This window comes from Thermobia domestica, chromosome 3, assembly GCF_964235325.1.
Source record: "Thermobia domestica chromosome 3, izTheDome1.hap1.1, whole genome shotgun sequence".
Lineage (NCBI taxonomy): Eukaryota > Metazoa > Arthropoda > Insecta > Zygentoma > Lepismatidae > Thermobia > Thermobia domestica.
In genome coordinates this window covers 26,678,530-26,692,984 of record NC_137456.1, presented here as the reverse complement: position 1 = coordinate 26,692,984, position 14,455 = coordinate 26,678,530, and the positions used below count along the sequence as shown (strand labels likewise).

General features: G+C 33.7%; 1 protein-coding gene across 5 annotated transcripts in view; it reads right to left on the bottom strand.

Annotated features, from left to right (window-relative positions):
• Positions 1-4,751: 4,751 nt before the first annotated feature.
• The window catches only part of LOC145680246 (TOM1-like protein 2), a 172,184-nt gene continuing 162,480 nt past the window's right edge, over positions 4,752-14,455 (bottom strand). For all 5 annotated transcript variants that reach the window (XM_081750573.1, XM_081750575.1, XM_081750577.1 and 2 more), the window contains one exon: positions 4,752-12,703. In XM_081750573.1, the coding sequence (XP_081606699.1) occupies positions 12,503-12,703 (201 nt within the window). In that variant the 3' untranslated portion in view covers positions 4,752-12,502. The remainder of the gene's footprint in view (positions 12,704-14,455) is intronic.

The following is a 14,455-nucleotide window of genomic DNA, read 5'->3' as shown; positions in this document are numbered from 1 at the left end:
AAAAAATACCATTCTATTTCAACAGTTCTTCCTTGTATACCGTCAAATGGGGTGAATAGAAACATATTTTTGGCTATATGAGTATATAAGTCTGGTGATGTTAAAGATTTCGTGTATCAGATTATTCCAAAAAAAGGTCTTAATATGCTAATGAAGTTCAGTAAACGTCATATTAATTTATCAGCTCCACTTTTCTTCACTTTGATTTTCCTTAATATTTCTATTCACCCCTACCCATGGGGTGAATAGAAACAATGGCTTTATTTTCATTGTTGTTTTTTTTATACTATTGGAAAGGTAAAAAGAAACAGCGTATTTGTTGAAACGAACTATTTATTTGATACCTGCAAGATATAAGTTCAATAAGACCAGTATTACATAAGTTACAAACTTATAAAACAATACAATGCACAATATAGGTACAAACGACCATACAGTTTTGATGACATTTGAATAAGATATAAACCACTGAAATCACCAGGGAAACTTATCATGAGTTAAGTTGATTTTGAGGTTAACGTCCCGTTCAGCAGCGAGGCTATATAAGACGTGGACCTACTGATTAACGTGGAATCAGAACCACATGAGCTCCCGCCGGGAATCGAATCCGGGTCTCCCAGGCCAAAGGCGCGTGCGCTAACCGCTTAGCCACGAAGGAGCCCGAAACTTATTATATACTTAAAGCGTGCTGACGAACTTCTAATAAAACCCAACAGTTTCGTAACAATATCCTCATGTAGAAAGAACGATTCTTCAGAAGTTTCCGAAAATTTTATTGTTTATGTGCTCTCTTATAAAACACTCCCACATATCCATCATGTTCACATTTTCGCACTTGGGTAGTGAATAGTCTCATCGAGTTTTAGCTTCTCATAAACCTTTACCACAGCAAAATCACCAGCTTTAGAAAACCATCATCTAGTTCGTGATCGTCTGGAATGTTGTTTTTCTCCTCTTCCGACAATACAAGGGTAGGTTGAGTTTCGTTGTGATTTGATGAAAATGCATCATTTTCAGAAAACAAACCAGAACTCTTACCAGAAACATCTATTCGTACTCTCTTCATTCCTTGTTTAATTTTTTCATCTTCTCTCATGCTTTTGAAAAGATCCATAAAGGAACGGTTTACAGTCTGAGATGTCTTTTGCTGTTCTGTTTCTTCTCGTTCATTGTCTCTTTTTGGCAGCATCCTCAGTATTTGGTCTCGACAAAGGGAAAAAATTCCACACTTTTCAAATCCAGCTCTGATATTTTCCTCCTTCAGTTTGTCACACATTTTTTTTAGTACACTTGGAAATTTGTTCTTAGAGATTGTTGATTCATTCCTGTCCTTTTTTCCGCTCCTCAAGAATTTTCCAAGAATTTTCCAAGTGTTTCTATTCACCCCACTAATTAAAAATCATAACAATAACCCAGTAAAGTTAAATTTTGATTAAAAATTATTTACAAAAGGAAAACTTTTACTATGAACGTCAGTAAATGAAACAACAAACTACAAAATAGGCATATTTCAAATGCAACAAATATGAAAATGTCATACTTACCAAGAAAGTTTGAGGAGCGCGAAAATACCGTGTAAGATTTCAGTTAACACATTAATGCTACTGCCGTCTACCTCAGTGTTTCCAACTCAGTAAAACATTTTGTCTCTGCCCTGAACACTTTAGCCGTATAAGACTATGTTAAGAAATTTCAGTTTTCTTGATTAATTTATCGTCCAGATAAATCCAAAACTAATCTGGAAGTTTTGTTTCTATTCACCCCATTTGACGGTAGTTATTTTAATGTCATTGGCTTTATAAATGTTACATTTTTCCGTAAATCATAAATTTTGTAATATATATATATATATATATATATATATATATAAACTGATCAAGACTATGTGATAACGTAGCAGTTTCCACACACCAGCTGTGTCTTCATTTGACTTACACTCCTTCTCTTGTTTTAAAAAATAAATATAAAAAGGAGTATAAATTTTAGTCATGCTTTCATTTTTTATATATCCGTTCATTAAGAGATACACTTTCCAAAATGAAGCTTCTAAGCTGTAATTCTAATTCAGTTTTCGGACTTCAGGATAAGATAAAATAATTAGTTTAGAAATTGATGTGAAATTTTGTTTCCTTATCTTTCGAGTCTAAATTCTTGATACTTTATCAACACCCCACACGCTATCCGTATCGAAGACAGTCGAATATAATAATAGAATGGAGGGAGATGGTTATGAAAATAAGAAAGCAAACAGAAAATACAAATATCAAATATTACCAACATTATATATTTCCGGTACTTATTAACGTAACTTTTAAATGCAAGCAGTTCTGATTTATTTTACAACATATTCATCGATACAATATCTTAGATGTCAGAGTAATTTTTTTAAAAAATATTGGATCAACCATTCTACTACTTGATCCATACTCTTGTTTTATTACAGAAACATTTATCCATACACGGACAATACTTATTTTCTTATATTCTGTTGATCCTAATCAAGCGTATGAAACACTACGATTTCGCCATTTCTCTTCTTGTCAAATGCATTCGCGACTTTCCCATTAAAGGCTGCAACGCTAGAAAAGGTCGTGTAGACAAGTACATTTGTAACGTTGGTTTGGTTGAAGACTATAACTGCATATCTACGAGGGGGAGTCCGAAAATTAGTTTCCCCCTCTCGTTTTTCCCAGCAAAGCGAACAGCAATGGAGAAAACCAGACATCGGTTGGATGCCAACACGCCCGGACAAAAGTGGGTATCGTTCGCCCGCGATCCTGCGGACACAAGTGGGTGTCGTCGCAAAGTGGAGACAAATCTGCTCTCAGTTTGAGCCTGGTAGTTATGGAGAGAAGACGTGTTTTTGACGTCGTGGTCAAAGGAGAAAGTGGAAGCGGTTGTCCGCTATGAATCAGCATGTGGCGTATCGGAACGGAAACCTTTTCCTGACAATGCGAGACCACACTCAGCGACGGCAACACAAAATCGTATTGCAACTCTTGGGCGGCAGTGCCCTGCCCATCCGCCATAGAGTCCTGATCTTGCACCCAGTAACTTCCATCTGTTTCCGGATTTGAAGAAAACTCTCAGTGGCAGGCGCGTTTCAAGTACTGCTGAAGTCACAGAAGCTGTTCGACGCTTCGTCCTTTTTCCTAGAAAGGGTTTGGAAGCTTATAGACTGGTCTGACAAATGTCTCAACGTACGTGGTGCTTATGTGGAAAAATAAAGGTATGTCTGATCTTTAATGCCACATGCTATTTTTGGTCTTGCATCCCCACCTCTGACGACAGTCGCCTGGGGAAACTTATTTTCGAACTCCATCTCATATTTTAACTATTTGTGTCGAATCAATGTTAGCTTTAAAAGATAACGACCATTTTAAAATTACAGTTATGCACACATAAAATCCTACACTTTCATGCATGAATTCAAATCAAAACATGACAATACCAATACTTGAATATTCATTCTTTTTAAAAACTCATTTTATATGTATATGTCTATGGGTAATATTTCTATAAGGGGAAGAAAATGTCCGCGTAAAGCAACAAGCGTTTCAACTTGGCATTACGGATATACTTTGTAAACATTCCACAAGGCACTGACATCATCCCGCCATATTCTCAGACCATGTACATAAAGCAATTATACTTTTTATTGAATCATCTTCGCGAATGATGCATGCAATGGAAGATAGAAAACAACGGATTTTAAATACTTTCTTCCTTACATATGGTATATCAACAACATTTTTAAATAGTATATCACATTCAACTCACACTGATAAACGTAAATTTATACGCGCGCCATTCATTCCTCAAAATGTCTTACAAGTACCCAATTCACCCTCTATTAGAAGTTATATACATAAACAGTTCTTGATACATTCATATGTAATATTCGTACATTGGAGACGGCGTTTCGTTTTTACTATTAATTTTTCTTTAAGTACACAAAGCTGTCTGCCAATGCGTATAATTCAAGATATTAGTCACAATATAGGTTTATACACTCACGTACACAATGAAAGAAGTTTGATTGTACACAGAATTCTTGTGCTAGTTTAATAAAATTCCTCTACTAATACGCTTCAAAATAAGCTTTTATACACAAAAGATGATACAATCCTATTTGTACATAAAAAAACAAAAAGTACAAACAAATAATTATTGTTACCATTATATTAACATTTCATTCCAAACTGATATTTTTAATGTTATGTTATACTTGCACATATATAAATATATATCAGGTGTTCTAAAAAATAGTGCCCACAGACCACTATTCTACAAGTCAAAACAAAGCACAAATATATATATGCATATATATATTTGTATAACTTTCGGGTCTTCGTCTGGAGACGCGAATTGCACTATATGGCAACCTCGCAGATAAAGAACAATAGAGTAGATCTAACAATTTATGAATATCAGTTAAATTGATTTTTTCCAGATGATAATTAAAGTCGATATAGATGGACAATAGCATCACTTATTAGTGTAACCATCGATGTACCTGCTTGATGGATTCGTAGAGTAATCCTAATGGTTCCAAATTAATCAGCGATGTTGCCACATAGTGAAATTTGAACTCCTCATAGCGGCTGCAGGAGACCTTAGAGGATGTAACATCATATAACATTTTCGCTTTGACTTGTAGAATAGCGCTCTGTTGCTCGTAGGCGTCATTTTTAGAACACCCTCTATATATATATTAATACTTACGCCAGGATTGGGAGAATAAATTGCTATTTAATGTTATTATTTAATTGTATTTCTTTCTTCGTTCACACAACTTTGTATAAAAATATAATTTACAATGCATCACCATCTATTTAATTGGTTTGAAAAGTAGAGAAAAATTTTTACTGTTAATAAATGAATTGTCATTTTCATACACAGTTCATTCAATAAATTATAAAATTACAACCAATACAATGAAATTAAAAAAAAAATACCCATTTTTAAATTACGTACAGATGATATATTTAATTTTAAAATTCCAGAACTTATTGCACTCCACATTATGCTCTTTTCTAATGGAAAATAAAAACTTCATATGGTATTATATAAACGAACTTACCATTTAAATCCGATTTAAACTACGCGCTGAGCAAAACAATACGCTTATTGTAAAAAAATATTAACGTCTAACAGTTTCGCCACTTGGCTTCGTCGGACATTATAAATACACAGGTGATGATAGATTATATAGAAGAGACAGCGAAACAATTCCTGAATCCTGATTGGCTACCAAAGGCTACTTCAGCCAATTAACTTCAACACGAAACTGTAATATATATATATATATATATATATATATATATATATATATATTTAAAAAAAAAGCTCGCTAATTCTCTTCCCTCCCTCCTCCCTGTTGACACCATATACATATTTAATATAGCTGTTACATGTTAATAACCTTTATAATGAACGTATTGTTTTGTTCTGCGAATAGTTTAAATCGGATTTAAGTCTACTAAAAGCAAAGTTTGTACAATGAACAACATACGATGCCTCTCTCTTAATCCCCACTTACAACCACAAATTTTCGTTCAGTTTTTGTGAACTTTTTCATTTAACAATATATATAAGGAAAAGTTGTTTAACGAAGAGTAATACAGTTATAAGATAATTAATTGGACTTTTAATGGGAACATCAGCGATAAGGTTATTTGTCCCGTCACGGAAACACCAATGGCTGACATACAGTTATCATAAAAGAACTCCCAAAATATAAACAATGAACAACAGTATGAGTTTTAAAACAAAGAAATACGCGTAAAAGCTCTATTAAATATAAAATAAAACATAATAAATAATTACCAAAGAAAAAAATTAAAATTAAAACTCAAAGTCCTTATAAAACTAAAAAGAAACTAAATAACACGAAAAATAACCAAAAGAATATTAACAACAAGACAAAATACGTAAGAGCTAAACCTCAGAGAACGTTAATTATTTCAATCGCACGAATAGAAGCGAGAATACAGTCACTCCCTAAATATTCGAATCCTTAAATATATATTCGACCCAAAATCCAGCGATGGGTTTTAGGTACACCCAAAAGTTTTCTGAGGTCTTGAGTATTTCGAACATTCTACAATAATATACTGAATACTCACTGGGTTTTTTAAATAAGCGATGAGAAAACATATACTTTATTTTTCTCTCTTGGAAATATATTCACAGAAAGAGAACGAAAATTAATGGTTGTAAGTCAAGATTGTGAGGCAAACATGTTAAGTCCGTGCCATATTCGTTTAAAAATCTTATTGTGTACATATGACTTGATATGGCATTATCTTCAAAATTTTCAAATTTTGGATTGATTAGCATTAGTAATCGGCTTTTTCTTCAGCGCATAATAATATCCATCTTAGTCAAGAATAATTGTACAAGAGACATAGTAAATTATATTTTGAAAGTTATTCGGAGTCAAATATTATAGAAAAAAAATCCCTTTAATGTACTGATAGGATGCATACTGAACAACAAAACAATATCTTGCAACTCACTTACACACTTGTATTTACTTGGTTACGTTTATTCGAGTTTAGCCTTTCACCAGCTAGGCTATATGAAACGTTAACCTTCAGCTAATGTGGGATCCGAACCACATGAACTCCCGATGGGAATCAAAATTGTGTTTTTTTCCTGTCCGTACACGTTTCAACGACTGCTTATTGAGCTGATTTTAACATCCCTTTCAGCATCGAGGCTCTATGAGACGTGGACCTACTGATTAAAGTGGAATCGAACCTGGGTCTCCCACGCCGAAAGCGCGTTCGCTAACCGCTTAGTCACAGAAGAGCTTAATGACTGCTTATCATCTTCAATGCGTACTGTATCCATGAAGGCCATTTTACGTTGTTTTGTGGACTATTACCGGTAACATTCCTGCAATTCAGAAAAAAAAAAAAAAAAAATATTTTGACACCAGACAGAGCCCTGAATTTTCTTGTAAAAAGAATTCACTTCAAGAGTTAATGTACTTCACAATCTTCAGAATGTGACTTCCTACTTGCCTTTGATTTAAACTAGGAATAACGCATGAAGTTTTTGAATCTAGGCCCATAAATCTAAAAACTTACTTGGACACTTAAAAAAAAAATAAATAAATAAATAAAAAATAAAAAAATTAGAAAGTACTCCCTGTTGTATAATCTTCTTATTTTCAGTTGTATGGCACTCAACACCACTTCGAATATCAGTTGTTAAACGTTCACTTGAGAGAATTTTTCTCTTTAAAAACAATCTACACTCTTCTTAACCAATAGGTTTTTATTCTATTTTTTATTTTCAGTCTTTAAGTGCTTATGTGAGTTCATGAATGTTGAAGTGATTTTGAGATTTGGGGGGGGGGGGTTATATACGTTTTAATTCCTTCTACGTCTTTACAAGTTGAATGAACTGAAGCATTTTGTTCCAAATACAAACGCTACCTAGGTCATTTGTCAATAATTTGATAGGAAATGCTGATACACACTATATGATCACAGAATCATGATTGGTCCTACGAAAAGTCAATATGAACATGTGTTAGCTACGAGATTACATAGTTAACTACCTACATAGCATCCTGGGATAGTAAGACGTCTGAGTGTCAGGTGTAAAAAGAATTTTTGGGGGGAGGAAAGGGAGACAGGAAAGGACTGGATTATTTCAGTTATCTTCCTCCATATCAGTATGACAACACCATTATTCAAAGCTTGGTTGACTGTACTTTCCAAAAAATTATCACATGAACTCCATTAAGGGTAAAGTTATAGCTATTTTCTGTACGAAACCTGACTTCGGAGCTCTTCGTGACCATGAGAGACTCGGGTTCTAATCCCGACGGAAACTCATGCATTTTGGATTCCACGTTAATCAGTAGGTCGACGTTTCATATAGCCTCGCTGCTCAAAGGGACGTTAAATTAAAAAATATATATATACCTCAAACTCAAACGAAACCGACTTCCATCCTCAGTGCGCGTGCATGTGATTTGGATCCAAAGTTAAGTTGTAGATCCAGATCTCATAGAGTCTCCTTTAAACCAAACTACAAATAAATCGAGAACTGTTGCCATCTTCTTTGTTACTCTTCTTGCAATTTAAAGTCTCTTTTAGGGCTGTAGCTATGAGAGATGTTGACCAACACTTTACTGGAACCACCGCATTTCGTTCAATTCTTCCATTGGGAACCCGGGATTACGTGCACGAAAGGCGCGCGTGCTAGCCACTAGACCAACGGAGATGGTTTCACCATCATCTTGTTCCAATATCAACGTGAACAGATGTTATGCTACGAGCAGAAAATCTACGAAATATTAGAGATCACAATTCTGTGCTAAGTCAACGTACGGTGTGTATTTTTTACACATTATGAGTAGCGAAAATTCTACTCGCTTTGTTTTTAAAAAAGAAAGAAAAAACTTTTTTTTAAACAGTTTTACTTTTTTATTGAATCTGATGTGAAATGCTTTGTATTGATCTACAAAACCAAAAACATAACGATATAAATCTTTAGCTTGTTTCTTGCATCAGAATCTTTTGCTCAGTGATAAAAAATAAATATTCAGAGGGACAGAAAAAAAAAAAAAAAAAGAATCAACAAAATTCTCCTCAACTATGCATACCCGCGAATCATCTTGTGCCATCATTACATACTAATAACTTGAACATATATTTATTTTTTGGAGCTTAATTATTTATATTAAAAAATCTGAAGAGAAATTTTTAAATTACGTTCATAAATAACAATAACAATCTGTGGGAAAATTCTTAAGAACAATTTTATGGTACCTCGTGATGAGAAGTTAAAACAATCCAACAGATCAGAAAAATTACACTTACCATTATTATTATTATTATTATTATTATTATTAAACGTTTCGTGGCACCGCTATTTTTACATCTCAATATTGTTCGCATGCATATCCGAAAGTATTTATTAGCATTCTGCTTTAAATAAATTTTAACATCTGGTTGCACTGATTTGACAAAAGTTTCGATTTCTTTCCAGTGAGTGAATAGCGTAATTTAACTAATTCTAAGAACAATATTAAAATAAATAAATACAAGAGTCACTCCATATATTTTGCAATACGCAAGTACTATGAGATAAAACATTTTTTCACATTACAATGAGACATCTGGAGTATTGAAAATATACGGAACTGTATTGTCCAATCTATGAGTTTTGTGTAAGAATGACATTTGTGATCAAAAGTGTGGTTTGAATGGAGCTCTCACGCGAAGCATTTTGAGCCATGTTTTACTATGATTTTCGCGTTGGCCTAAACGACAAAAACTGTCACCAAGATTGAGGTCAGAGTTTGGGGATAGCGCTCCATCATATACAAAAGTGTTTAGATGCTACAAGGGCTTTCAAAGGAGTCGGAGGTTATTGCAAGGTGAAGCCCGTGAAGGAAGACCTCCGTGTTCAACAACGTTGGATTTAGTGGCTGCTGTGCAAGACATGGTCTCTAAAGATCCAAGGTGTACCTATGCGATGATAGAGGAGGCACTTCGCATTGGATCCTCATCAGTGTACACAATTTTATACAAGCATCTCAAACTGAAAAAGGTAATTTCTCGGTGAATACCCCATCAATTGTTTGAATTTAAGAAAGCAGAGAGGATCAGAATTGCTCGTGAAACTCTGGTTATGTTAAAACAAGGTGGACACAAGGAGATTTTAAAAATTGTGACAGATGATGAAACCTACATTTCATTTTATGACTGCCCCACTCGTCAGGAAAGTCGTGTATGGATCTATGAAGATGACGCGACGCCAACTTTGTATTAATTAAAAAAAAAAAAAAAAAAAAAAAGTAATGAAGAAAGTAATGTACGCTGTGTTCTTCCGAAGCACTGGTCTCGCTGCAGCTACTAGGTTACAAAAAGAGAAAATGGTTACAGCAAACTGGTACACAACCGTCTGTTTACCCCAATTCTTGGTTCCTTGAAAATTCGGTTTATTCTTCCACAACGACAATGCCTCCTCGCACACTGCAAAGCAAACAGTGGAATATCTATAGGCTCATCATGTTAAAACTCTTCCGCATCCCCCTATTCCTCTGATTTGGCTATGTGTGACTTTTAGCTCTTCTTTAATCTTAAAAAAACATTTGCGGAGACGTCATTTCCACACAGAAGACAAAACTGAAGGGTCGATCATGAAGTTGTAGCCGCAGGAAAAAACTACTTTGAACATATGTAAAACGATTAGTTAATAGGACGTATAGTTCTCTTGTATTACAAAACTTTTGGAGTGACCCTCGTTTAAAACAAAAAAAAAAAAAAAAAAAAAAAAAAAAATAGTCTAATATCCTAATGTGCCACACACGTCATTACTGGTTTCTCTTGCTTTGTTTGGTTCTACATTCCAAATTAACGCTGAGTCATTTAGTCGTAGAAAATGTAAAATAAAAAATTCGATCTTATTTTTTTCTTTAGAATTATTACGCTTATAATAGTAGAAGCTTGACGAAGAAACAAAAGAAGAAATTGATAACTTAATTTGCCTCATTATGGAACTGAATAAACGTATCTACAGCAGTGCTTTACAATCTAATCATTCGTTTGCTGAAGCAATTTGATTGTCACCCTTGATCTAAAATATTTCATAACCACCTTGCTAGCATTCTTTACGGTATCTTATTGTTTAAATTCGCGATACAGTAAACTCCCGAGTATCTGACCTAATGTGGCGGAAGGGCATGCAGCACAACAAAAAAACAAACAAAAAAGCCGGATAGGCCGAAGTTCTATGAACTCATTTCTTTGTGCCACCAATACCAGAAGAGAAAGTTTTTATACCAAAACTCTCTGTTATAATAAAGCACGTATTTTCTTACTTCTTATTTGGCTCTGTGCTGGTAGTTTATAAATGTTTATGTACTGCATTGCACGTTTCAAGAATTTACTAGAGAAAAAGTTAAAGAATACGTACAGTATATGTAAACTGTTCACATTTTAACATAAATTCTCTAATGCCTAACTTAAATGAAGGAAACATAAACAAAACGTTACTGTAAATCGTAGGCCTTATTCTTAAGAAAAATTACTCAAAATAATTTTACAGTACATAGATATGAAAAGATAGCCCGGAAACTAGGCCATATAGTCACGAGCCATATACTCGGAAGTCTACTGTATTTCAATTTTAGTATCATGTAGATGCTGATTATTATTCTAAATGTCACAAAAAAGGTGAACTATTCTTTCATATCGGACTTATCTATTTTGCTCTAATTTCATATACCGACGGGAAACTATCGTATTTTCATAGTTAATTAATAGGTATTGTTTAGATTTGTCTTCAGCGAAACTATGAACTTTGGCACAAAAATGATTTTGTAATTAAAATTTGTAAAGCAGAATTAAGTACCTATGAAACAAAAAGCATAAATAAACTGACTGTATAAATTGTTATATTTCATTATTTCTAAATTTAGTTTTGATTCAACAACTCTTTCTTTGATATAACAAGGTTTTTTAATGGAATACTTTTTTAATAGCATCATTTGAATGATCGATTATATACAACCATTACAGTTACGGGAAAGTGGTTGAGTATTAGCATGATCACTAATCTTATGAATACAACAGAATTGCAAAGCAACGCATTTCATTATTTGTTTCTTTCATCTAAATCTACAAACATTACTGAGGTCGCCAAAACTATACAAAGCTGATTCACAAATTAAAAACTAAAAACAAACAGAAAAAAAAAATACTGGAATAATATTAACATTTAGGTACATTTCTCTTCTTTTATATATATATATATTATATATAAAACACTGTAAACTATCGTTACTTGCCTCAATACAATGCCCATAAATACATTTAGATTACACAGAAATGGCATATATATAATATTGTAGCCACTTAAAATGTGCAAGCACATGGCTACTAATAACAGACTTCTTTGTATGTTTTGGAAGAAAATACTCTTTAGGGATTAGAAACAAAGATGGTACTTTTTTTTTTTTTTCGAGTTACTGGTACATATATATAACTATATCTAATACAATTACTTGCTAGCTTCTTATATATACAAATTACCAGCAATAAAAATAATTATAGTAAATAACAAGATCGAACAATAAACATAGCAATATTTGTAGATGTATGTAACTGCTACAGGATTACAAGGACAGATAGAAATTTGCGGGGAGTAATAACATTTCTTACACCAGTTACATCTGTTATCACATTCATTCTCCAGTACACATGAAACTCGCTCTTCTGTAGAATTCACTATCAACATTTAAGATTTTTTTTCTTCGTTCGCACACTGGGAAATAGAGAAGCCTTGCAAACACAGAACGTCTTTAATCAGACTTGCAGTCAACACCATTCTTTTTCACTATGTGCTTATGCAAAGACTTTATCTGAATATACATATATATACCTATATATAGTATGTATTATTTATACAGTACAGTATATAGGTATATGAAGGGTATGGGTGTATAATGTCCAGGAATCCTTGCACACCCCTCTCACAACGCAAACAAGGAACTCTCGGTTTCTTCTTTGTCTAACTGGCGATGATGAGGCCGTGTCGATGTGACAGGACCCGTTGTCGCTGCGGCTGCTGGAATTGTAGGAAGGTTTTCTGCAGCTGCCGCTCTTTCGGCTAAAAATCTCTCAAATTCAGTGCTTGTCAGCGATTCCTCTTGGCCTCCAGAATTTGAAGTCGGCTGTAAACAACAATATCTCATAAAAGTTGGAGAAATTAACTAAACAATAGCACAATTTCTCATAGATATTAAACGATATATAATGAATATTTGAAATATGAACGGCCTTACCTTCTATCACAAAGTACTTGCATTTTAAACAAACAGTTTTCGATGTACGCTCACACCTTTGTAGATGACATATAAATACTGCTGAACTGGGGATGTATGTGAAGGTTCCTCCCTTCCTGTGGAACTTTTTTTTGAGGGGAAAAAAACTCACTTTTCAAAAACTATAATGAACTACCTTCCTGAAAACGTACGCTGCTCAGTTTATAAACTTATCGCTAAATTCCTTCTTCAAGTCCTTCCTGTGACTAAAAGTCGGAATTTATCTCCAGATAACTATGATTCATTTTTCTGCTAGTTGTAGAATCGAAACACAAAAATCTAAGGAGAGTATAAAGTTGCTATTAAAATTTGTCTATCAGCTGATATCATATGTCTACAGTTTAGCAGAATTTAGAAGTAATCGACAAAGATATCAGCGCACACCGAAACTGTTTGAATGAAGTTCAACTACTTTGAAGTACAAGGTAAGACAGTTCATATTTAACATACTATTATTTTTGTACCATAATATCTTATCTATATCCCTGGACATAATGTGATAAAGATCACTGCAAAATTAGTAGAATTTCTCTACTAAATAAATATATACCAAAATATATAGTATTTCCATTCGTTTATCTACTTGTTTCTTTTGCACGAAAGACTGGCCAATAATGTAAAACAATTAATTTTAAGATCCATGGTATACGTAAGCGATCTTCAACCTTTTTCAAATCACGGTTTCAAATGCCTCAAAAACTTGCAAATTTAAACTTAAAACGTAATTCGCTGCTTTGCGAGTGACACTTCACAGAATATTTAGTCCTGTTAGGAATATGCAATTAGTATTAATTAGCTTTATAATGTATTAGTATCAGTACTCCCGTACCATAAATTTAATGAGAGGCCGCGGTGGCTCAGTGGTAGAGCATTTATCTCTGGTGCAAGGGTTCCTGGTTCGATTCCAGCTCTACCAAGTGACTTTGTGGACTTGGACAAACATCGCGTGCGTGGTTTTCTCGGGATTCTTCCGTTTCATTTATTCATTCCACCATCGCACTCATTTCTGATCATAACCGTCTCTTTTGGCCTAACCGTCATGTCCGTTGGACATAAAACTAGAAGATATCATTTCATAAATTTAATGAAATTCACACTGCAGCAAAAGTTGTAAGTCGTACCCTAATTCCATCATATCGATTTTCAGGTGGAAAAACAATGCGTGTGTAAATTTTATGATTATCTCCACTGCCAATGTCAGGACAATTTACTCATGTTTATTTAAAAAAAAAAAAAATCTTTTCGTAACGCCTATACTAGAAACATGACGGAAAAATAATAATCGTACTACATTAATGGCGTCATTAAGAGTGAGAAAACCTTCACAGTGAAGCAATTAAATAATAAGAATGACTTATCGAGATCAAGAAAAATAATCCCTTCCATACAGTAAGGCATATCAACTTTTATCTATAAGCACGGAACAATGAAACTTCGTTCGCTAAAAAGAAAGAAAAAAAACTGTCACTTTCTTTAGCTAATGAAAAATCATCACTACGGAAGACAGAATCGAGCAAAACTTTCACATTAAATTCTGTTTTACTCAGAAAAAAATGACGCTGACAGAGTGGGATTAATGAGGTTGTTAATGTCGTTCAAAGG